Below are 24,477 nucleotides of genomic sequence, written 5' to 3'. Positions count from 1 at the left end.
AACATAGTAAAAAGTAATGTTTTAAATAGGGTGTGGTTGGTGGGAAATGGCTGGATGCCTGGTTAGCATGGGAGAAGACAGGAAAACAAAATAACCAAGCTAGGATTATTGACACAGCCTGTGAAACAAACTTTTGCACAGATGAAAGAAATACAGTGGAACAGTTGTGACTGGAACACTAATACCAAAAATCCTCTTGTCAGAGAAGATAGGGAAAGGGAAAAGTAAAGGGTAAAGGGAAAAGTGATGCAGTCACGAAAAACCTGGGGAGAAGTGAGATGAAATAGCATGGATAAAGTACTGTCTGTGGGTCAAAACTATTTTGAGGGAGATGTTAATCGGGGCCAGCAATGTTAGGTTTGCATATGGACAGGCCAATCTTCAGTGTTACTGGGGAGAGGGATCCAGATGGAATTAAATAGTTGCTGCACAGACAAAAGTGTGATGCTATTTTCAAGATGTTTTTGATAAGTGAGTATCTTGCTGCTTTCAAAAGACGCACATTTGGGGCTTTTTTGTTTGTTTGGGGAGGGAATTTTTTCCCTAAATAATCTTGGATCAGGAGATCTTTGAGATGAAATGAAAGGAAAAAATGTTTACTTATAGATACAGTTGTACATAGTAAGGGGCATTTTTTTTTTTGAGAAAGTAAGTAAACTATTTCATCTGGAATAAAGAGGTTAAGAATAGAAAGAAGTATGTGAAGGTCTGCCATTTATTTACCTCAGACACAAAAAGCTACCTGAAGATTATATTTTAACAGAAGGGGCAAAATTTTGATGGAAGACTTAGAATCATAGAATATCTCAAGATGGAAGGGACCCATAAGGATCATTGAGTCCAACTCCCTGCTTCTTGCAGGGCTATCTTAAACTATATCACGTGACTAAGAACTCTGAGAGGCTTGGTGCTGTGACCCCTTCCTTGGGGAGCTTGTTCTGACCCTGCCTGTCTGACCACTGTCTCAGTGAAGAACCTTTTCCTAATGGTTGGACTCAATGATCTTAAAGGTCTTTTCCAACGTAAATGATTCTATGATTCCAATGTCCAGTCTGAACTTCCCCTGACGCAGCCTCATTCCATTTCTTCATGTCCTATTGCTGGTCAGCAGAGAGATCAGCACCCCCACCTCCGCTGCCCAGACCAGTAAGTAGGTTGAGAAATCAAATAGCATTACATCGCAAGCAAATGATACCTCAGTGACCAGAAACCGTAAGGGCATAATAGTATTTCCAGAGACTGAGTACAGAGGTAGGGTCTGGAGAAAAATAAAAAGCTATTAACTCTGTCAGCCATAGAAGAAAAGGACAGAAAAAATGTGGGGAGGATAAAGAGATTGAAATTTAGGTAGGCTCAAAATAGAAGCTGGTATTTTATCATCAGGACCATAGTGATGTTATACATATGTTGAACATAGAGGCAAAGCAAGGATGTGCAATGGGAATGAATGTATGGAATTGATATCCAAGGTGGAAAAAATCCTTTACGAACTTCCCGTACTCAGGTCATGGATAATTACCAGCTGAGATTGATTAGTAAAGCTCTAGTCTAATCATTTCAAGTGAACATGGTATATTTATCCCAAACACAGGCTGCTTATTGTACTTCTTAATCTCTTACCAAAGATTTAAGTATGAGATGGAGATAATGAATTGTAGTTTCTAGAGCTGTCTTTTCCTGCTTTCATGTGGCAATAATGTAGTCTTCGCTCATGATATAAAATTCCATCAAAACCTTCTGCCCTGGTGAGACCCCACCTGGAGCACTGTGTCCAGTTCTGGGCTCCCCAGTTCAAGAAGGATGAGGAACTCCTAGAGAGAGTCCAGAGGAGGGCAACAAAGATTATAAAGGGACTGGAGCATCTCCCCTATGAGGAAAGGCTGAGGGAGCTGGGCTTGTTTAGCCTGGAGAAGACTGAGAGAGGACCTCATCAACACATACAAATATCTTAAGGGTGGGTGTCATGAGGACAGAGCCAGACTCTTTGCAGTGGTGCCCAGTGACAGGACAAGGGGCAATGTGTACAAACTGAAGCATAAGAGGTTCCTGTTGAACATGAGGAAGAACTTCTTGACTTTGAGGGTGCCCGAGCCCTGGCCCAGGCTGCCCAGGGGGGCTGTGGAGTCTCCTTCTCTGGAGATATTCAAAGCCCACCTGGATGCTGTCCTGTGCCCCCTGCTCTGGGTGAGCCTGCTTGAGCAGGGGGGTTGGGCTGGGTGATCTCCCGAGGTCCCTTCCAACCCCTGCCATTCTGTGATTCTGTGTGATAACCTTCTATGTTTTTGTTGTTTCCAGACCATATTAGTGTACCTCTCTGAACTGAATTTTTTTTTTTATTACTTCAAAACTTGTAATCTGTGGCAGCTCAGGCCTTGGGGAACAGGTGTGTTACATGGGGGGTGTGTGTGATCTGTTATGCTTAATGTTTCCTAATGTTGCATATGTAAGAACTCATGTATCACTTACAGTTGTGAATTTTAGTTGGTTTCTGCTATAGTTCTATTTAACAACTTCCAAGGCAGGAATTTGAGGCTCAGGTTAAACCAAGACACCAAGTCTTATGTCTTTTGACTGTGTTGCAAATATTCTATATTTACATCAGGATTTTTTTTTTTTTTTACATTGTATTTATCTTGAAGATTATTAATGAGAAAGAATGCTCTCTTGGCAATGCTGTCTTGCTCCTTTTATTGATTTATTGTTCTGTGATTAGATATCAGCTGTGCAATAAGGTTAAGATTTTCATTTTATCACCACTGTACAACTCAAATTATAATTCTTCAAGCATAATTCAGAAACATAAATTCAGCAATTTTTTAGTAACTTATTTTCTATATTTCACTAGTAGGCAGAACTATCAGAGCTTGTTTTTTCAACATAGGAGAGAGTGCATAAACCATGGATTTTAGTAACTTAAGTTCATTAGCGTTTATACTTTCTTAGGGAATGTGTAGTATTCATATGTTCTACCTACATTTTCAGTTTTTGTTGGAACTCTGAACAGAGTACATTATTTGTTTTGGGAAGGGAGAGAATTCTACTTGCTACTAGTCATATTCTCCTACAACATGTCATTTACATTAGGCTTTTCTGCTTAGGAAGTGTAGAAAAAATATGGCCACAAATTTTCCAATAATATATATTGCTTTTGAAAAACTGTTTTTCTTTGAATTCCAGTTTTTCTTGTTGAACAAAGAAATGTAAAAAAGCTAAAACAAGAACAAAGCGTTTTGACTGACTTAAAACATTTTCTGCCTTCCATCTCCTGATGGCCTCAAAAAATTATTTTGCAGGACATTTAGGATTTTCTGGCTTTACTTAGGCTTACAGCAATTATTATTTTTAAATTTTCCAACTGTAGTTTACTACTTTGTCTGGTCTTGTAAAACGGTTACACAAGGAATTGGACAAGTTTTCAGTTTAATTTTTGTTGCAACAGAATACAGAAAAATGTAATTCTGCCTAGCATTAGAACATTTCAGCAGAACTAAAACTGCAAAATATGATTGTTATACAGTTTGTAGCTAAGTAAACTCTGTAATTAAATAGTATTATTTTAAAGGTTTTGTTTGAATTTGACTCCTTTTGGATTGCTTGGGACTGTGTAAAGGAATGTGATTTTTATAGGTCTGTCCCTTTCCTCACTACAAATATACCTCAGCCATTTTCTTGGGGTAAGTTTCTGGATAATCTATAGGAACAGGTCTCTGGAGATAATTTTATGAGAGAGAATGTGAATAAGATTGAATATTTTGAATATTAGTGTTTAAAATTAGGAGGTTATGCATGGATTTAAAGCCTAAATTATTGCTGCCTGTTCTGATTTTTTTCCTATTAAAAGAATGAAGCCACCTAATAAATCTCACTAACATCAATAGGAGTTACAAGTTGCTTAGCAGTTTAAATCTTGTAACTGATTATTTCAATTTTACGCAACTATTATTTGCATTATCGATACAGGTTGGGTAGCCAACAGTTGGATTTAAAAAGAGAGCGAAAGAAGCAAGCCTATCCAATTTTTCCTTTTGTTTGGGAATCTTTGCATTCATTTTCCATTCTGAGAAAATTCTGAGAACCTGTCTAGCTCCTTCTATAAATCTTTGACTGACTTATATGCAAGACTTGGATAGATAAATCACGTGAAGGCAAGTAATTTAATGTTACCTTATTTATACCTCTGGCCTTAAATTTCCTAGTTCAGTGATGACTGGCATTTGAAAAGAGTTTTTCCCTTATCTTCATATTTTTAACCAACTTTCTGGCTATAGCTACCTTTAGTATTTTATTTTTCTGCTATTGGCTTTTGATTCAAGTAACTTCATAGTGGATTTTCAGAGAAAAAAATAGTGGTGAAGCTGCTGCACTTTTGCTATACAAAAGTTACCATTCTCTTTCAAAGGGTTTCAGAAAAAATAATTTCAACGACCCAAAGCTCCAACAAAAGAAGAAAAACCCTGAATAGAATTGTACTCTAAGCCACAGTAATTTATTCTATATAAGAACTGTGTTTCCAAAAGCATGGTCTACTATAATATGTTTGTCTTCCTTTTTAATAAGAAATTTCATGCCTAAAGCACATCAATACTGGCTTAGGGAAAAACTAGCTAAAGGACTGAAATGCATTAGGCAAGGTCACTTAAATATTTGACAGTTTTACTCTGCAAGTCTTTGTTTGGGATTGTAAATTTTATTCTTATTCCTGTTACATGCACTTTGAAATTTGAGATTCTTCAAAGCTGTTTTATTTATTATTAGCTGCAATAAAGAGTTTTTACATAAATGTTTATTACATTTTCTTACATGGAGTAATAAAAAGACTTGTAGCATATTATGGTGTAAGTTTACTGGCATTTAGTCTTATCTTTAATATCATTTCTCCTTTATGTCAAGAATGCCTAAAATCCTGAATGCTTTACGGTTTTTTTAGATTGATTAATTAAATACTAAATCAGGATATACTTTGCATTTACAGGCACTTGCAGACCAATTTGAAGATGCAAGTACGTTGGTATCTGAACGCATGAAGATTTTCTACTGTTGTCAGGTGCCTCCACATTGGGCCATACAGGTGGGAAGCAATTCCATTTGAAACTTAAGAGTTCTTATTATTTTTGGTACTACATGACTCAAAGTCAAGAGTGTGTGATATGATCTTGAGATGAAACACAGTAGAAGTAAAGATGTAACCTAACAACACACTAGTTTTTTCTGGAAAGAAATCAAGTTCTAGACTGTTTTGCTTTCAGACGTCTTGTTCTGTCATGCACAGAAGTAATTGCTTGTAGTGGAATTCTTCTTTACTTTCTTTTTTCCTTGAGTAAAAAATGGACCAAAACGTTCAAGCTTCCAATGTATCTCCAGTAAAAATAATCTTGCCACTGTCTTACTATTTATTACTGTTTTACTTATGCTACTATTATTTACATTTTTCTCATCTTTTAATAATTACTCACTTTGGGTTGTTTTCAGGAAGTGGATCATAGTCTAAGCAGCCAAATTAGGAGTCAAAAGTACACTGAAGAACTCCTTGAGCTGAGAAAAGTTTTTATTTTAAAGACATGCCACTTTTTACTACTGCTGACAGGATTATTTTATTTTTTCCCAAAACTACACTGTTTAACTTTACAATAAACTCTTTCTAGAAATCTACACACTAGAGTCTTATCTGATGATGATGTATTTAATAAACTTAAGAAAACTGTTTGCATCACATACCTCCAAAGGTGTTCATGTTGTTTACTATTAATGGTGTTTTATTCCTTTTTGATTTCTAACCTCAGTGCATGTTGCTTTAACCAGTCATATCTTCTCCTAGCCTTCTCAAATTATTTCACATAACCTTTCAACAGGCACTTGCAATAAAACTAGCAAATGTGGTTTTCATTTCCAGTTGTCAGTGGCACTTCTCAATCCAAGCCAATTTTCCAAGCCAAAGATAGAAATACTAAAATAGAGATTTATAATGGCAGATGGCTGCAGTCTTCTAGTCATAGTAATGAAGAGGCATTGCCTATACAAATTTTACCAAATTTGACTCTGAGTATGTTTAATAAAACATAAGTAAGATTTAGTTCCAGACACTGGCAAATACAGGCTTTTTCCTAAGCAATTGATATCAAGCTAACAAATAATTACTTTGTTACAGATTTTTCAGTTTGTTATGTATTTATGTCAAAGAACTGTAGCCAGTTCTTAGTTTTTTGACTACCAGTCTGTTCCTGTATGGTCACTCCTTGGACTTGTAACAGATACTGAACCCAAGCCTATAAACAGAGGTCCATGACAACTAAGGAGAGCTTCAGGGAATCCATTCAGGATCACCAAAAACACTGCAGAAGTTCATTGTATGAGAATGAGATCTCATAGCATAATTAGTTGTCCTTATACAGAATGCTCCCATTTTTTTTTTGCAAACCAAATCGTACGTGTCACATGTAGTAAATAAGTTATCCTTTCTTCAAAGATGAAAACCTAGGCATGTTTTTAATCTCTTCTTAAAAAATAAACAAAAGACCAAAGACAACTTTTCAAAGTCATGAAAATATACCTTGTTTGTTTTTATATTGAAAAGATTACTCATTTATTTTCATAAGTACACTGAAATAATAGTTGAAATTGAAATAACAGAGACTGACTTATCTGTGAGGAAAACTCAACTAGGGAGTTGAACCTGAACTGAAATCCAATATTAGTTTGATTAAAAACTGACACCCTTTGGCAGTGGCTGTTTGGGACAGTGATTTCTCACAAGTACTTAACAAAATTCTATCAGAGCCTTTCTCTCCATCTGTATTGTCACAGGTACAGATTACTATGGCGAAGCATTGGTGGAAGAGGTTTTAATGCCCTCCTTCAGCCTCTGTTTCCCACTCTTGGTATTCCCAACACCCTGCTGCAGCTGTTCTCCAGCTGCATGGGCCATGTGCCTCATTTAAGGGGTGGAAGTTGAGCTCTGTCAGTTCATCCTTGGCATATCTGTTTCCATTTTCCATTATATTATAAACTAGTTCAAAGTAATTAAGCTGCTGACACGAACAAAAGTCAAATCAAAACAATTATTGTTCTATTGATGGGGTTTTTTGAGGTATGCACATCGTTTGAGGCTCCAGCTTGAAGTTTCAAGAGAATTATTCCGTATTCTCTGTCTGCTTGTTGTTGATGTCAGAAATGCCTCTAACATCTTCTAAAAACATAAATAGTATTCACTTACCTATTTTCAGTTACCTGGAATTTCTTATCTTTCCAGCGTCAGCTTGCAAGCTTACTCTTTGAGCTGGGATGCACCAGCTCTGCCTTACAGATATTTGAGGAGCTGGAAATGTGGGAAGATGCAGTCGTCTGCTATGAAAGAGCAGGACAGCATGGAAAGGTAAGAAAAATATTTCTTTACAGCTGAGATCTTGTCTTGAAATAGGATCTGAAATATGAAAGACTGACTTGAGCTGTCAATTCACTAATGACACTCGCTTCTACAGGGGTATCGTGAGGAAAGTCCGTTTAGGAAAAATGGATGCATGACATATGAGTCTGTCATAACCCCTGAATGCAAGAAAAGATGATTTGGGGTAATGAGCACATGAAATCAAAGTTGGTAAATGAGAAATAATTTAGGAAGCAAGAAGATGGTGATAGTGATTCTTGAAAATATTCAGAGAAAATTAACAACTGTGGATGCACAGCAAGGTGTAATGTGGGCATTTCGAGAAAGCTGTAGCAGTCATTCATGATGGGGTCTTGGAGCTTTGTCTGGAGGGGTTATTAGTTTCCTTTCCTACTTAATTTCAAACTGTTAACTGTAGTTTTTAAAAACACTTGAAATAGAACATCATCGGTGCTTGATGTATTTAATTACCTAACATTATCGTATTCAAATTACATAATGAAGCATTTGAGACAGGAAGTGGTGTAAGATTAAAAGGCTTTATTTTGTTAAGTCTACGTTGCTGTTTTCCTGAACTTCTCCATCATTTCTATAACACTGCAGCTGCATGTGATCAGCTAGCTAGCAGCGCTCCTGTTGTTGATTATTTTGCTGTTACTATTAGAGCAATGGTAGGAAGATTTTAGAAGATGATACCTGGAAGCAGTGCCTACTTGTGCATAACTTTAACTGTGTCCTCTTTTTCGTTCCATCTCTCACGCATAAAGACTGTAACAGGACCTCATGCTATCAAGCGTTGTTTTCAGAATTTATATAGTTCTCAGAAATGCTCACTTTCAGACAAAAATGTTTTTTCTTCTCTTCCCTGTTCTCTCCTGCTGTTTGTTATATGGTAGCATTAAATGCATGAATACATGTATGCCTTTATGAAGACAAAATCACAAAGACTGTGCTTAGACTAATTTAAACTCACAGAATAGAAAGTTATAACTTAATTATAGTTAATCGAAGTTTAAATAATTAAAGTTAATCAAAGAAATGCAGAATTTCTCATGCTTACATATTTTTTCTAATTATCGTGCACCAGTGTCTAGATTTTGGTCATTATAAACTGACAGATATGTTTTGCCGGCAAATTCCGTGTCACATTATGCATGCCTCGGGGATAATATGCTAATATTCCAATCTTTTTCAGTACAGGGGAGAAATAGAGGTCAATATTTTCCATTTCCTGGAAATGCATTCTGTCCTACTTATATTCACAAACTGCCCTTAGGGAGTTATGGAAATGGCAGTCGGAGAATAGGACAGGATATCTGACACAGGAAACTGCTTAGAAATGCTTTCAGAATGAGGGTTTGTGCTGGGCTTTGAAAAATAGAAAATGCTATGTAAGTGCTAAGTAACAGTAGTGCTGGAAAAAAAGCTAGCTTCATATCAAAAAAGCCAGAAAATTAGAAACATTTAACTGTACGCCAAGGGGAGTGACTATTCGTGCCCCTTATCAGAAAGCTTTCAGAGCTTGAACTGTTTGTATTTATCAGAAATGTTTTTAAACCTGGTACTTACTCTTTTAGAAATGCACGAGAATCTACTATAGCAACGTGTTGTTCAGTGGATGTTCATGTCATTAAAGAACTTTACATATATGTGCCCAAATGACCAAACTCTGTTAAATAAACTTCTGCATGTGTTTCACTCACAAATGCTTTTATATAAAAACCTGAATTTAAATACTGAAAAATCTAATAAAACAGCCAGATATCAGCACTATCAATGCATTTGATGAGTACTTACGCATCAAAGTAATATGTTCTTTCCTCCTACTTTTGAATTAGGCACTGACAAAGAAACAGAGCGTGTAGATAAAGCTGTGCAAAGCTCCATGTTATGTACTTGGGAAATAAATAAGTCACTCAGTTATAGCAGGGCCATGTAGCAGTACAAATTTTGCAGACTAAGATGTCACTAACATTTTTTGTGGATCTTTTAACTCTATACTCACTTGTTTTATAATCTGAAGAAAATTAGTAGAAACTGGTAACATGAGTCAATAGAAGAATAACAGAGTGCCAAGTGATGAGCAAAGCAGGGTACAGAACAAAAAAAAAAAGTATTATAAAATTTGGATACACAGTATGTGATAGTTGCTGTGGCTTTCTCATTCCGATCTTTTACTGATCGTATTCCTTTTACAGACTTGTTGCAAAAGCAGATGCTAATCTCTGTGTGTGTAGTGAGAACTGGTGTTGAAAAGTGTCCTCTCCCTTCTTTTAGCTGTGAGGGGGACCCAGAGATCTCGAGAGTATTGTTTACATTGGACAACTTTATTTGGTTAAGGTGTAAGAGATGTCTTCAACTTCACTGGGAATAATAAACTAAAATGGTTCTGTTTCCCTGCCAAAGCAAAAAGAAAGGATAAACTGGAGATACGAATTTTCAGTTCTTCCAGTTGAAATGAGGCCTTTCTCCCTTGCAGGAGCTCTAGAGCATGGTAGCTGCTGACCCTTGATAAATTTATGAGATCTACCTTTTAGCATCAGCCTGGTATTCCATCTTGCAACCCTGTTTTCAGCCTTGTGCCTGTTCAGTCATCTCCTCAGAGTAAACAGCATGGTGCACAGTCTGGTTTTAGACCAACATACCCAGTAGTCCACGTTCTACAGTTATTTTTCTTGTCATGACATGATACAGATCTCTCCAAAACGTTTGAGCGAGGAAACACAATTATGGTAAGATCTCAGAAGCTCACGTTTAAATTCAGGAAACACTTCCCAGAGGCAAAGTCGAGTGGTAGTATACTGACTAGTGTGTGAGATGGTTCAAGAACGTGGTTGATTTCCACTACATATCATAACAGACCTAGAAGGCAGGTAAGCACTCCTATATGTAGCTACAAAACTGAGAAAGAGGAGTAAATGGCTTGCCCAAGGTCATGCATGAAGTTACAGGGGAAGATGGAATGAAAACCGAAGAGCTCTCCTTTTCTCTCATGACTTCTTTCCATGCTCACCTGTTCTGCTTCTTCATGCTACTTCTCCAGTAGCCTAGCAAAGAACGTGCAAGCAGAAAAGATGAAAGCATTTTAGGAAATAATTTGAACTAGCAAAGGAATTAATTATCAAATAATAGAACTGGTAGATCCCTGAAGAGTGAGGCTAATAGAGTCTTTTAGGAAATAAATAAAATAGGAGCATGGGAACACAGCAAGTGGAAGTTTAGGATTGGGAAGCCAAATGCAGGATGAATCTTGGACTTGTTTTCCAAGAGTCTCTGTAGTAAGTACTAAAAAGGCACCACCTTTTATTAAGTACCAAACCCTCTTCACTAATAGTAGATTTTTGTGAAGAACTGCCTGTTTAATTCCCATGCCAACTGTATGTTTTCTCATGTTTAGATCAACTGACTTTTGAACTGAGTATTCCATCCATTCTGGTGCAGACCATTCTGTCAAAAGCAGTGTTACAAAAATTAAATGTTTCAGTCAGCAAGGGTTATACAGCTTAATTTTTTTTATTTTTAGGTAACTTTTAATTGATAATTTCCTTCTCAAAGCTTGTTTAATTTAGTTACAATTTTTAATTGTAAACCATGCAAATTAATCATTAACATCTGTTTAAGGGGTAGGAATACATCTCTAGTGGCTATATTTCTTTTATGTACATTGCGTGAGCTGTGTGGAAAATATTTCTTGATAATATTTTTTGTTGCTAAGAGAAGATTTGCTATTTGCAGAAGTAGGCTTCTTATCAAAGATTAAATGTGCATTTTTGAAAATAGTTTCCTATGAAGTCAGGAGAAAGGAGTATTTTTCTTCACAAAAACCTAGGCAAAATGAGAAATCCTGTTTTAAAGTATAATCTGGTTTTGCAGAAGACAAATGAAAAATGTTTTGAGAATACCATTTATTTTTTTTTCATTTGTAGTTATGATGCCCTTTGTATTAGGCTTTAAAGATTTAAATAATAAAAAGGTTTGTAACATGCCAGAGAGGTGATCAGATCGCTAATCAGATGAAGAAAAAGTCAGACTTCTGCTTATTTAATTCTCTTTTATCTGTGCGCTGAAATATTTGTGTTGGCAATGAATTCTTGTAAGCTTAGACCAGAACATGATGGTTTTATGCTCTTAAATGTGAAATGCAAATAGTGAATGGTTGGCCTTCTAGTCTAGTGTGTGATTAGTACTAGTCACTGTCACAAAATAGCAATCTGAGCTTGGGAGTGCCCTGCAGAGGAAGAGGTAAAGAAGCAACATGCAATGCCCTTTTCACCTCGTAGCTGCCGTTCACATAGCAACACTTCAGTCTTTTTTTCTTTATCTGAAGGGGAAAAACAGCCTTACCTTTCGGTGCCTAATGTGATTACTGCAATAACAAAGCACCCAGTTCTCTCTGGTCTAGGAAAAAAAAAAAAAAATCTTAAAGATCTTTATTATTAATATGTGTTCCTTTAATCTTGTCATAGCAACTAATGGAGGCAGGGAAGGGGAAGTAAACTGGCCTTTAACCAAACCCTCTGCAAGTACAGTCATCTTATTAGGGGAGGTTTGCTAGTGCTTTGACTGGGCTAATTCTACATTTTAAGTAATAGTTTCTTTGGCTTTCTTTGGAGAACTGTTCTGTAGGCACTTAAAAATACTTGCCATTAAGTTATTTTCCAAATATTCAGCCACTAATTTTCTTCTTAATGTGATTCCATTTTTGCCAGTTTAAGATCCCTTTAGAAATCTAAACAATACATCCCTTCTTTACATTTGTGCACTTGAAATATTTGTAGACTTACTGCTACTTTTTTGATTAAAAACGATAGTAAGGATGAAGTGTTAAAATTGCTATACATTAACTATTTCAAAACAAAGTAATTTTTCTAAATATGATTTTCAGACAGAATCAATGCATTTTACTGATTGGAGGAAGAGGAGTAAGAGACTTTGATTCTCTAGAGATCATCTGAAGGGCAAATAAAACAGTCCTTACAGAAACAAGAAAAGCAGCAATAATTTAAATGCAGAGATGAACTTGGCTTTCCTCTTAAATAAACTAGCTATGGTAGAAGAACTAGTAGTGTTAAAATGTCAAACTTTAGTTCTGTGGCAGGCTGCGTCAAATCTTTCTTGGTTCAGATGCTTCAAATAGATCTTCTAATAGACAAATTATACTGAGCTGCATTATGTAAGTTACATTTTTGCAGCAGGGGACTGAGGTAAGAGTTTGGTCTGAACAACAGATCATCTGTCCAGTGTATTTATCTTTTCAAAAAGCCACAGAAAACAGACTATCTCTTGTTTAAAAGAGAAACAATAATTTGATTGTTAGAGTGAGATAGTGACCCCGAGATAAAGAGCTTTTGAAAGTTGGTTACAGCCCAAAATACATGTCTGGGAGCCCCAGCTTGTGTCATCTTTTCATAATGCTGTATCTATTCTGAATATATTTTATCTCAAACATTTAGATAAACTTATAATTTCTGTATCTAATGTAAAAAAGTAGCATTTCCAAAATGAACAGTATGAAAGTAGATGTTTCTTCAGACATAATAGGATGGAAAGAGTTATTTTCAGAAAAGAGCAACTAGAGAAAAAGGAATGACAGTCATTGCAAGAGTACTTATTAGGTTTTTAAAAAAACCCACAGATTATAAACTATTAGGATTGCACATACCTTAATGGTGCTGATACTGCATTGGTATGAGGTGGGCATAGGTTTGACGTCCAGGGCTGATATTTACTCTTGGGACAGAATACACACCTAAGATTTAAAATGAGGAGCAAGCTGTTCCTCGTTTTAATGGGTACATTTCCCTTGGTGCATTAAACCGAAAGCCACCATATTATGTTGATGTTGAAGTGTGTTTTTTTTTAAACCAGTTTGGAACCAGATTCTCTTTAGACATTATCTTTGATGCTGTGTTGGATCAAGATACTGTTTCCTTACTATGCCTACTTCTTAGTCTTCAACTGAGGTATTTGTTCAGGTAGGTGATTAACTGACAGTAAATTGTCCCATTATGTATTCAATTCTCTTTGTTCTTTAACAGGCAGAAGAAATACTCAGGCGGGAGCTAGAGAAAAAGGAAACACCAGGATTATATTGTTTGCTTGGTGATGTTCTTAAAGACCACCAGTACTATGACAAGGCCTGGGAGCTCTCCAGGCACCGCAGCGCCCGTGCCCAACGCTCCAAAGGCCTCCTCCATCTCCGCAACCGGGAATTCAGGGAATGTGTGGAGTGCTTTGAACGTTCCGTGCAGATCAACCCTATGCAGGTTGGGAAATGATACACATATGGCTTTGTTTTAGTTGTGTTCAGTTTTGAATGATGACACACTTTTTTAAAAGGCAGTTCTGCGCACAAATGTCTAAGTAACAGCTTAGTACTATTCCTAGCAAATTTTTTACCACATACTTGGAGCCTGGCTACAAACAGTAGCATAGTAAAATGAAGACATCCTTTTGCATTCAGGTCCTTGCATGTAGCTAACTCTTTGCCTGTACTGCTCTTCTATTTTAAAGAGATCAAGCTATTCAAAACTAATAATTATTATCAAATGAATCATGAACAAGTGTCAAGCAAAATACTTATAAGAATGCTGCACAGATTTTAATGAAATTATCCTTTCACCTTGTCTGTTGGCTTTGAGTTACCAACTCTGATCTTTGTATTTCACAGAAATCTTTTTCAAGTGTTCTGGTCTGTCCTGCTCTGGAGTCGCTGAGAAGCATTGTGTTACACTTGTGATGACAGTAGCTTTTACTACAGTAATTCATCAAAACTGAAACCACAGTCAAAAGACTTCTCTTGATGAAGCTGGGTATTTTGACAGATCCTTTGCAAGCTGTTCCACACAAAGTTTTTGTGATCTTGTTTCCATTTCTCAGCCACTATATCCTGTCCCTGTGAAAGGTCTTGAGAATTTAAAACAGCTTTGTGGGGTTTTATGTATATAAATTGTGCTTTTCATAGCCATTTCCAGGTCCATGCAAAAGTAGGATATTCCTTCTTGCCCTCCAAAGAATACTGCCAAAGCTGCTGGTTTGAGTTCCACATAACTAGCTGGATTGTAGAAAAATTTTAAAGGCCTCCAGCCTTTCAAATCTTAATTCTGAAACTTTTTTGTATTTCAATGATGTATTTTATTCCAGCGAATCAGAGTCCTGTTATTATTATAGTGAACTCCAGATAATTAATAAACACCTTTAGAATGGAAAGCAAAATGAAAAAAAAATGCTTCCCTTGTCTTTCATTTCTCTTACTGACTCAGGAAACGCCAACAAAATATATATTCATCAGAAATCTTACTGAAATCAAGAGTACTCCTGGATAATGAAGAGCTTCAGAGGATGGCCTACAGGGCTCAAAACTGAGAAATACTCTGCTGAGATGCTTTTTTATTTTGCGTCCTATCCAAAGGAAGCTCAAAATAAAAGACAATCCAAGAAAAATAGGCCAGGCCATATAGGAAGGCGAACATTTCCTCCTCTTGTTGCTCAGGAAGCTCTATTTAAGATACAGATGAATTGTTTCAACCAAATAGGTTGAGCAAATGGATAGTGTGGATTGACAGATCACTGTCTTCTAAAGTCTATCTGTATATATTTCACTATAGAAATGACTTCTTTCCTACTCCAGGACGTCTTGTGGACAAAGAGCTGGGAGGAAGGTCATTCTAGATGCAAGGACTTGAATACAAGGAAAATATTAATAAATTGTTCACAGGATTGTGAATAATTTATCAGGGAAACAAGGACTCCCTATTATAAATAAATTCTTTTGGGTTTTTGTGGTCGTCGGAAACCTTTTTGGGGGAAGGGATTTTTGCACTGCAGCAAGTGATTAACCAAAACATCTAATGGATAAAACCATTCTCCATCAACCCTCCTTTAATCTTGTGTACTCTTTGGCCAACTGGTCAAATTTGATTGAGGTCTCTGAGTGTAGGTCTTTGCAGTATGAGCCAATCACTAAATTAGACTTTGGAAAACCCACAAAGGAATTAGTCTTACAGTTCGAATATATCTGAAACTCATCTTCACTAGCACTGCTGCTCACAGAATTACTTGTTCTAGTATGTGCCTAGTGGATGACAGCTGCATTTCTCTTGCACTTTCACTGAAAGCATCTTGCAAGGCTGGACTGAGACAATTCCAGAGATCAAAGAGCTTGTGCAGCTGCTTCTCCAGCGGTGAAAGTCTGCATAACAAAACTTACGTCTTGTTAAATTACAGATTTGGTGGTTGTTGTGCTGAACTTGAGCAAGACAAGTGATGTCTCTCCAGTTTGGGAAACCAGTCAGACTAGAAGTCAGCTTGCCATCAACTATCTCTAGAATTTAGATTTTTGGACAATGCAATGAGAGCCTTATTCTCAACAATTCTCCTTCTCATTCATCTTGTAATAGTAAAAGTAACTTAAACAAGAGTTGAGCTAGAGCCTGTCATTGGAAAGATTGTAGAAGTCTCCATACTTAGTTGAAACTATCATACGTTCTGTCAGTGTGGTGTGTTCAAAAGAAACTGAAATATAAGGGAGATTAATTATGCCAAAACCCAAGTAATTAAAAGGTGCTCAGCTAGGTTTTTGCTCAACTAGAGCTCTTACAATTTTATTGTAATTACTAACTCCAAAGACTAATTTTGCTCTGCAGGGTATAGATTGTTTGTAAAGTAACACTGCTGTACTCCTAAGCATATTGTACTGAAGAGATTACTGGATTCTGGAAAAAAAAAAATCTATATGTATTTGCCATATGCAAATAGTAGAAATTGCTTTAAGAATGCAAGAAGTTTCTTCAGATACATGATTTGGGTTTTTTCTTTTTAAATATTCAGCTACACGGTAATTAGGTTATTTTGGAACCATATTACCGCTAATATGAGAGAATTGTTTAGACTTTCTTAAAGCATTTCATAATCATTTAGGCTTCTTCAAGACTTGCCTAGAAATTCCTGATGGCAAGTTTTAACAAAGGGTCGAAGCCTAAACTATCTCCCTTTGCTGGTCACTGTCTTCAGTTTTGAAAAGGATAAAAATTTACAGCTCATTTTCATGTGTTTTTCCAATCAGTAGCGACAATTGAACCTCTAGCCAACACACTTTTTTTTATTTCCAAAAAGGAACTTTAACCTAGCTTCAGAGGCCTTGACAAAAGCCTTTTTTGAACTTTGGACAAAGTTTTCTTAGTTTTTAACATAGCTTTTTTCATTTTAAGTAGCTCTGAAATTTAACATCCTCTGTATTAAATGAGTTGCCTTTTTTCACAAATGGCTAATGAATCTTTATATCTAAAAAATTTAGCCTTGGAATTGTATCCATTATGGTGTTTACTAAGCTATGTTGAATAATTGCAATCTCCCTGTGTTTTCTGGGATTTCTACTTTCACAGCCTTCTGATATCCCCCAGTATGTTACCTTATCCATTTTAGTTAAGTATTCCAAGATACAGTCTTTATACTACTTTTTTAATGAGGCCTGAAATTTTAATCCATACCAGTTCTGTTGTTCGTTTACACAGTTATTTTTCATATGATTGATGCTGAAATTTTCTTTAACATATAGCAACATTCTTCCATCTGTGTGACCTGTTCAATTTTCTGTATACTTTTTGCCTCCATATTGTAGCATCTCAGCTCCTTGACTTAATTCCCACCCCAGAGACTTTTCATGTCACTCTTGTCTGCTAAAGGATCCCTTTTGGACACCTTTCCCAACCTTATCCATCACATCCAGTTCTCTCATTCTTTCCATTCAGTTGAAGCCTTCATGTGTTGTTACTACTAGGCAAAATATCTTGTTTCAAATTATGAAGAAAATTATTTACCATTTTTGCAGTCACTCTATGATTTCTACTAGGTACCTGCTCATGTAACTTTTCTCCGCAGAAGTAAAGAATCTTTTTTCTTTCTCCTTGTGCTGTAACTTTTCCTTGAGAAAGGAGTTGACAAGTTTAAGCATTGGTAAGCCAGTTCCTGAGAGGTGTAGCTGCTCACCATCAGCCTCAGAAAATTAAAACGGTGGAAGCTTTAGTCAAATCAGATTCTGGAAGGGCAAGCTCAGAAGTGAGGCTGTGCTGCTGTTACTCATTAGAATTATAAAAAATGCAATGATTCTTTTTTTTCTTCACCTTTTACAAGAACACTGTTTAACTTGTATCCTGAGCTATAGAGTTGGGGGATTGCCTTCAATTTTATATTTGATCGGTTCGTGTCTCTACCTCTGCTTTTCGTGTCCAGAAAGTCATAGATGTAGAAAGAAGAGAAAGGGAAGTTAAGGAGGTAGCAGCCATGTGGGAGTGCTGGACTTTTCAAGATGTCTGATTAATCTTTATATCCTCTTAGGTTTTGGGGACTAGTTTTGAAGCAAGCAGTTCTGATAACTCAGGTTCTTCATAGGATATCATAGTGGCTATTTAAAAACAAAAACGTCACCGTAAGAAACATTTGCAAATAAGGGACTTACAGGGTTGTGGTGCAATATAAATTAGAGTTAACATAACCTGTTTTTCCATCTTGCTCTTCCCAACTTTTTCCCCTCTCAAAAAATTTTCCAAGAGAACCTATTTATGTTTCTTACCTTGGCATTTAGAATGGAGAAACGGCTGAGGCTATTGCAGTAGGTGGTACTACCTGGCATGATTTTGTGGCATGTTATGAAATGTTCTGTTGGATTTTGACTGCATACATTTTAACAGCATAATGCTGTCAGAAAATGTTCTGTGAATGTACTTGGGATTTAATACTTTTCTGAATGACAGACCTTTTCTAAAAGGTAGTAGTGCTTAACTTGCAGCTCTCTAAGAATTAACTGTGTGGCAAATCAGAAACTTGCTGTTGAAGAGCTATGAGAATACATGTTTAATTTGCTGTAATTTATGCTTATATCTGATATTATTTGAGTCTGTATGGATGAGAGGTATTTGTTTGTAACAGCTGAAGACTTACAATGCAAGGTTATTGAACTGGTAAAGTTCTGTTCTCTACACAAGGCATCAAAGTAGATTTCTATCTCTAAACATTGCATTATAAACTAGAGAAGATTGATATACTGACAAGTAGTAAGAGCTATAATTCTGAAATGTTCATGTTCAGTCATTAGAAATGTTTCTTGTAAAAATGTGATTTCCTTGAAATACATTTCCTAGTATTTACCATTTGACCTAATTGTAATACTATAAAGTGAATGTGCATTTTTCATAAATTAAAGCAAAATATGCAAACCTCTAAATAGCTATCACTTTCTTCTCTAAAAGAAGATGAGCTGTTAAGAGAGCGTTTCACATATGGTTTAAGTGGTCTTTATATAGTCAATACCTTTGTTTATCCATATTTATTAAAACTTTTAACCTCAAATTTTCCTATATTCTTTATACAGGATATTATTTATTCCAACGTGGTACTATTATGCTAGCTGAAAATCAGGAAAAATAAACAAGAGTAGTGTGGTTTTGAGCATCCAGGCAAAATTATTTCTTTTGTGCAGAAATATGTATGTGTATATATATGTAATCACCCTTTTTTTTCTCTCCAGCTAGGTGTATGGTTTTCCTTGGGCTGTGCATACATTGCTTTAGAAGGCTACGAAGGTGCTGCCAAAGCATTTCAGCGCTGTGTGACATTGGAACCAGATGTATGTACTTTTCAATAAGCGATTCAGATGGCTTGTCTAAAAGCAAAAAGGATGTTTTCATTACAAATAAGCAAAGCAATAATGAAAAACTTGTTTAAACCTTAGCCCTTTGAATAAATTAAACTTGTGCATGAAGGATATATTTCTGTCATGAGGCATCATAAAAATACTTGCCTAATATTTAACTTTGTCCAAGTATGTGTGTGTGAATATTAAAATATGTTTGAGCAGAAATTCCTTTATGCTTGCATGCGTTGCTAAAACATAGACTGTGAGGAGTGCTAAAGAGAGAGATAAGACAAAAAAAATTAAATTAAATATTTAGTGCTCTAAGTAATCAAGTTGTCCTGAAAAATAGTCAAATAAGTGGTTGTATGACAGGTAAATTTGTAACTATATAGTTCATGAGCACAGGAAGAATGGAGCTTGTTAGCCAGTTTTTCATGATGCGTGGGGCAAGCATGTGTGCAATATTGCTGTTTGAGTGTAACTGTGCGTTGAGATAGCAGAGGCGTCAGCTGGATTACCTCTCAGGAATGTACTGGCAATATTTTTGTGAAAAGGCCTGACTGCCAGCATGTTGCTCACTTAGAGTCAGTGCCCCCAACTTGACAGACACTATTATTCGTTCTTTTCTCTTTGGGAAAAGAATGAAAGAGCAATGAAAGGTGACAGAGTATTCTTTTTTTCTTTTTTAATAAAATTAAATTACTTGGGGGAAAGAAAAGTACATACAGACAACTCTGTGTTTAACTGGAATTTTTACTTTATATTTTATATATAAAGTATGTTTATATTTTATTTTTTTTGTTTGTTTCAGTACAGTAGATTTACTTCCAAATAGGTACTAAAGTTTACACTTACCTGTTTGGGGCCTGTGCTTGACTGTATTTATATGAACAAGCCAACTGACTTGTCAGTGGGTTAAGTGGTATTTCTTTTGGGAGTAAAGGATGCCGGGCTGGCTCTTAGTTATGGAGGTGAAACCTATATTTATACAATGATCGGCAGCAATGTAATGAACGTTTTTATGAATTAAGCTTCAAAAAGGTTTCCCAACATGGTTTAAATGCTCCTTAAGCCTGAGGATAGCCTTCAGTAGCAGAGTACATTTGACTGCAGTACCTGGGTTCTGTTCTTCACGTTTATACTAGTTGTCACTTTACTGAATTCAGTGGTGCAGCGTCAAATTTACAGCAGCATAAGGTGATGAGCAAGAATTGTCTCTGTACGTGGCTCTGCTGGTTTTATCAGAGGAAAGATTGTCTCGGTGCTCCATAATCTATTTCAGCTAAAACAGTTGATAAACACTGTTAGAACTAACCCTGTTAGTTTTCCCTGAGGTGCATTAGGGGACATTCAGGTAATTTTTTCCGCTATCAGAGCAGTGCAGGTAAGTAGCTTCCAGCTAGTGAGAAATAATGAGCTGCTGGGAGCGCTGACCTCTCCAGCCATCCCAGCTACATCCAGAAGAGGATGCCTGTTTACAGTTTAAACTGGAGGCAAGAGCTGACTTAGTGTATTCCAACCAGAAAGCATTTAACTGGTATTTATATACCTGATTGTTGCTGTAGTCAGTAATATTTATTTATGTATTTCTACTTTAATACAGTATTTTTTTATTTAAATATAATATTTTGATTGCCTTGTAGAAAATATATTTTAATATGCGTGATTAGCAGAATCAATGATATTTCACAGTAGTTTTATTTACATATTTTTATGAAGTAAGCATAATATAAGTGAGTAATTTTTTTGGTGGTACTTTTATCATTACAGAATGCTGAGGCCTGGAACAATTTATCAACTGCTTATATCAGATTAAAACAGAAGTAAGTACTTCAAAATGATTAGAAGATACTGCTTCCAAAATAAATAATTGGGACTTCCTTTTTTTTGACATTGAGTTTTTTATTCTTATAATGTGGTTACCCCATATTTTGTAACACTTATCCCTTCGGTTCTCTCTCCCAGGTTGGATCATTGATAACCTATTTCATTTTGCAGGAAATAATTTCATAAGCTTTATAAAAGTAGCAACCTCTCACCCTACATTTTTTTTCTTGTTAAAAGTATTTATGATGTAGTAAGTACAAGCAGCGCAAAACATTCATATTAAAGTTGGAAACTAATTTGACTATGAAGCTAAAAGGATATGTTCATTTCAAGCAAGCTATATATTCAGACCTATGTCAATTTATACTGGAGTAATCTCAGTAGTAGATTTAAGGGGAAAATAGGCATTTTTTTTTTATTTTTTTTTAGATTATGAAAGCAGATGGAGATTTGCACAAATAATAGCTTGCTTGTTCTTTTCCTCCAAATTAATTGTTAGTACAAGAAGCTTTGACCTAAATGGGACTGCCTTTCTTGTTCTGCATTTCAACTCCGTGTAATAAAAGTTACTTGTAGACACAGAATACCTGAAAGAACTTAACATTGAAGAAGAATCATCACATTATAACTTGTTCACAAAGAATGAAACAAAAGAAGATAAATATTTAAAAACCTTACTCAAAATTGGACATCAGTTTATCCAGTTATGCAGTCCAGAAGCAAACTAAAAAAAAAAAGAAAAAGAATAATAAATTACATAGAAGAGTAAATTGATAAACATACAAAGGAAATGTGGGAAGTAATATCATAAATTAATTCAGGAGTTGGTTTGATATGCTACTGGGAGAAGACAGGAAAAGAAAATGAAGGTTACAATTACCCAAGACTAAAAAGTAGTAGAAATCAAGAACTTCTTTTAACTTTTCAGTAGTTGCTTTCATCTTCAGCAGTACCTTCAGAATGCCCAATTTATTGTTTTAGATTGTGTGTGATAGATTGGTCCTTCCTTTGCATAGAGTTCAGAAGGGTATTTCAGATGCTCAGTGTACTGGCTTATGCTTGTTTCATAAAAGTATCTTTAATCGAAGTAATTTTTCTGTTTCTTCATCTACCACAAGGCTGAGAAACTACTGAGTGATCCATTTCACTTTATTGGTTTAATTTTATTATTGTTAATCTACTCCTGTGATTTAACATTCTAAATACATACAAAACTTGTGACCTACTTGATATTGTATCAAAATTGTAGCATAAACCAGACAATATAATATGCATAAGTCTTTTTGAAAAGTGTATGCGAACAACTTGCTGACACCCAAACAAAAGGGGTTCTGTTGGGTTTTGAGTTTGTTTGTTTTTTCAGAGTCCACAAGTTTTGTGTATTCTTAATTTCCTCTAGAAAAATTAATTGTGATGAAAACAGACTCTTTGGTTTACCAGAAGAACTTCTCTGGGTGCCAGGAGGCCTTCGAAATCTAGATCTCATATTTCTCAGCACAAACTGGGACTGGCCCTCTGTCCTTTGGTGAAAGATTCCTGGTTTCCAAGACAGGATGATGCACTGGTACCGCGTACTGTTTCCTGTTTGGATATTAGTTGATTTAGCTATTGCCCTGGTTAAGGATACTCCATCATTATATGACTTATTAAATATGCAGGGGATTTGTTTTGACAGTCTAAAGGACTTTATTAGCATAGCAAGAGATTTGAGGAATACGATTTCTATCCCATCCCTCTGGTATCTTCTCTGCATTTCAGATTTCCATCTGACTGGTATCTGCGCTCTTGATAATTTATGAACTTTTTTGAGAACGTGGGGGAGATCATACAGGCTAATACTGCAGCTGTTGAAGAGCAGTTTCAGAAACAGTTTCTCAAGGTGACTGGGATACATCAATCAGCCAGAGCATCTTCCAGCCTGTCAGAGAGCTGTGGCAGATCCCAGCTTCCATTGTAGCAAAATTCACAGAGGAAGGAGCAGGTCTCTCTTCTTTTCTAATATAATCAAAACCGGGGTCTGAAATCCCTTACTGAGACTGTTAACAGTGGAGGAGAGACCCAACTGTTAGTATGTCTACTCAACAGCATCACGTATATCAGAAGAGAGAGAAAAGGGGAGTGAACATGGGAAAACCCTGCCTGTGGGCTATTCTGCCATAGCTATGCCAAATGACCTTCAGTAATTTTGCTCTATCAGTCAGCTCTCTTTGCATGTATTGAGTAACTCTTTTAATACTGTGGGCTTAGATTGGCAACTATTTACATTTTTCCCTAACCCAGCCATTCCAAACTTTTAATGGCCTGATTCACCAGTTAGATTTTCTCTTTTCCTGGCTGGGATATTTACACTCTCCTGGACCCTCTATTTGAAACTCAACCAACAATTTCTTTGAGCTGTCTTTCTTTAGAGACAGCACTTTTAGCAACTTACTCAAGCAATAGGGGAAGTGAACGTCAAATTTTGATAACGAGCCATCTTTATATGATTTTTATTAAGAAGAGATTTATTGTCCTACCTCCCCAAAGAAGATTTTTACCAGCCTGGGAAAGCTCTGTTTCAGGTTTTCATTTAAAGGAATTTATTCTTTGTTTTTTCTACATACCATGATTGTCCAGCTGAGAGTGAGCTTCAATCTCTTAAAATCCTAAGAACCATGTCATTCTGATTCTCTAGCAAAGCTTTTTTTAAAGTTTCGAATTTATTGAAACTTTTGGCAGTATGTTTAAAGCTTTGAACAGTAGGCACCCAGACCTTACCAACATATGCTTCAGATTGTGTTAAGACTTCTTACTCCTTCTGCCTCCTCTCTGGCAGCATTGGTTGCATGCCGTGCAGGAGGTCGTACTTCTGTAAACTGTAGGTCAGCTGCTTTCAGTCCATATTCTTGATTTGGCCAAACTGTCTTATGTTCTTTACCAGACAATGCCATTATATCTTTCTTTGAGTAAGAGAATGGTAAAGAGTTGCCTGCAGTGGATCCATATGAAAAATCAAGATGCTTCCTGACTTGCCTGTGACTTTATAGGAACTCTTCTGTCCACCTTCCACAACACTTTCTCCTGCCACCGTGAGATGGTTCACTGGGCAGCACCTTTGCTGAAGGACCCTAATAGTATTTGGGGCCACTCTGACACATTTATACTGAGCAGCGTGGTGTCGGAGAACAGAACGTATAAGTAAAGCTTCCAGGTGGCATAAGAAAAAAAAATGATAGAAGATGCTGGCCTTCTGTGCAATGGGTATGCACATTTACCGCGTGCAAATGTTTTAAATAAATCACATAAAGATGATACTGTTAAATAATCTTCATTTGTGTGATGAAATGGGTCAGTATCATTCTGTATCTGCCATTCACCAAGGGGAAATCATGCCTGACCAATCTGATAGCCTTCTATGATGGCATGACCGGCTGGGTAGACAAAGGGAGAGCGGTGGATGTTGTCTACCTTGACTTCAGCAAGGCTTTTGATACTGTTTCCCATAACATCCTCATAAGGAAGCTCACGAAGTATGGGTTGGATGAGTGGACAGTGAGGTGGATTCGGAACTGGCTGAATGACAGGGCCCAGAGAGTTCTGATCGGCGGGGCAGAGTCCAGTTGGAGGCCGGTAGCTAGCGGAGTTCCCCAGGGCTCGG

At 36.4% G+C, this 24,477-nt stretch overlaps 1 protein-coding gene across 1 annotated transcript in view; it reads left to right on the top strand.

The window, feature by feature from the left end:
* The window catches only part of TTC27 (tetratricopeptide repeat domain 27), a 150,874-nt gene that overhangs the window by 109,185 nt on the left and 17,212 nt on the right, over positions 1-24,477 (top strand). The window contains exons 11-15 of the mRNA XM_009636416.2: positions 4,973-5,068; positions 7,247-7,369; positions 13,420-13,647; positions 18,906-19,004; positions 20,784-20,836. Of these exons, the coding sequence (XP_009634711.1) occupies positions 4,973-5,068; positions 7,247-7,369; positions 13,420-13,647; positions 18,906-19,004; positions 20,784-20,836 (599 nt within the window). The remainder of the gene's footprint in view (positions 1-4,972; positions 5,069-7,246; positions 7,370-13,419; positions 13,648-18,905; positions 19,005-20,783; positions 20,837-24,477) is intronic.

The sequence above is a fragment of the Egretta garzetta genome, unplaced genomic scaffold (genome assembly GCF_000687185.1).
Source record: "Egretta garzetta isolate BGI_Z169 unplaced genomic scaffold, ASM68718v1 scaffold54, whole genome shotgun sequence".
NCBI lineage: Eukaryota > Metazoa > Chordata > Aves > Pelecaniformes > Ardeidae > Egretta > Egretta garzetta.
The sequence above is the reverse complement of the archived record's forward strand: the minus strand, read 5'-3'. Positions and strand labels throughout refer to the sequence as shown.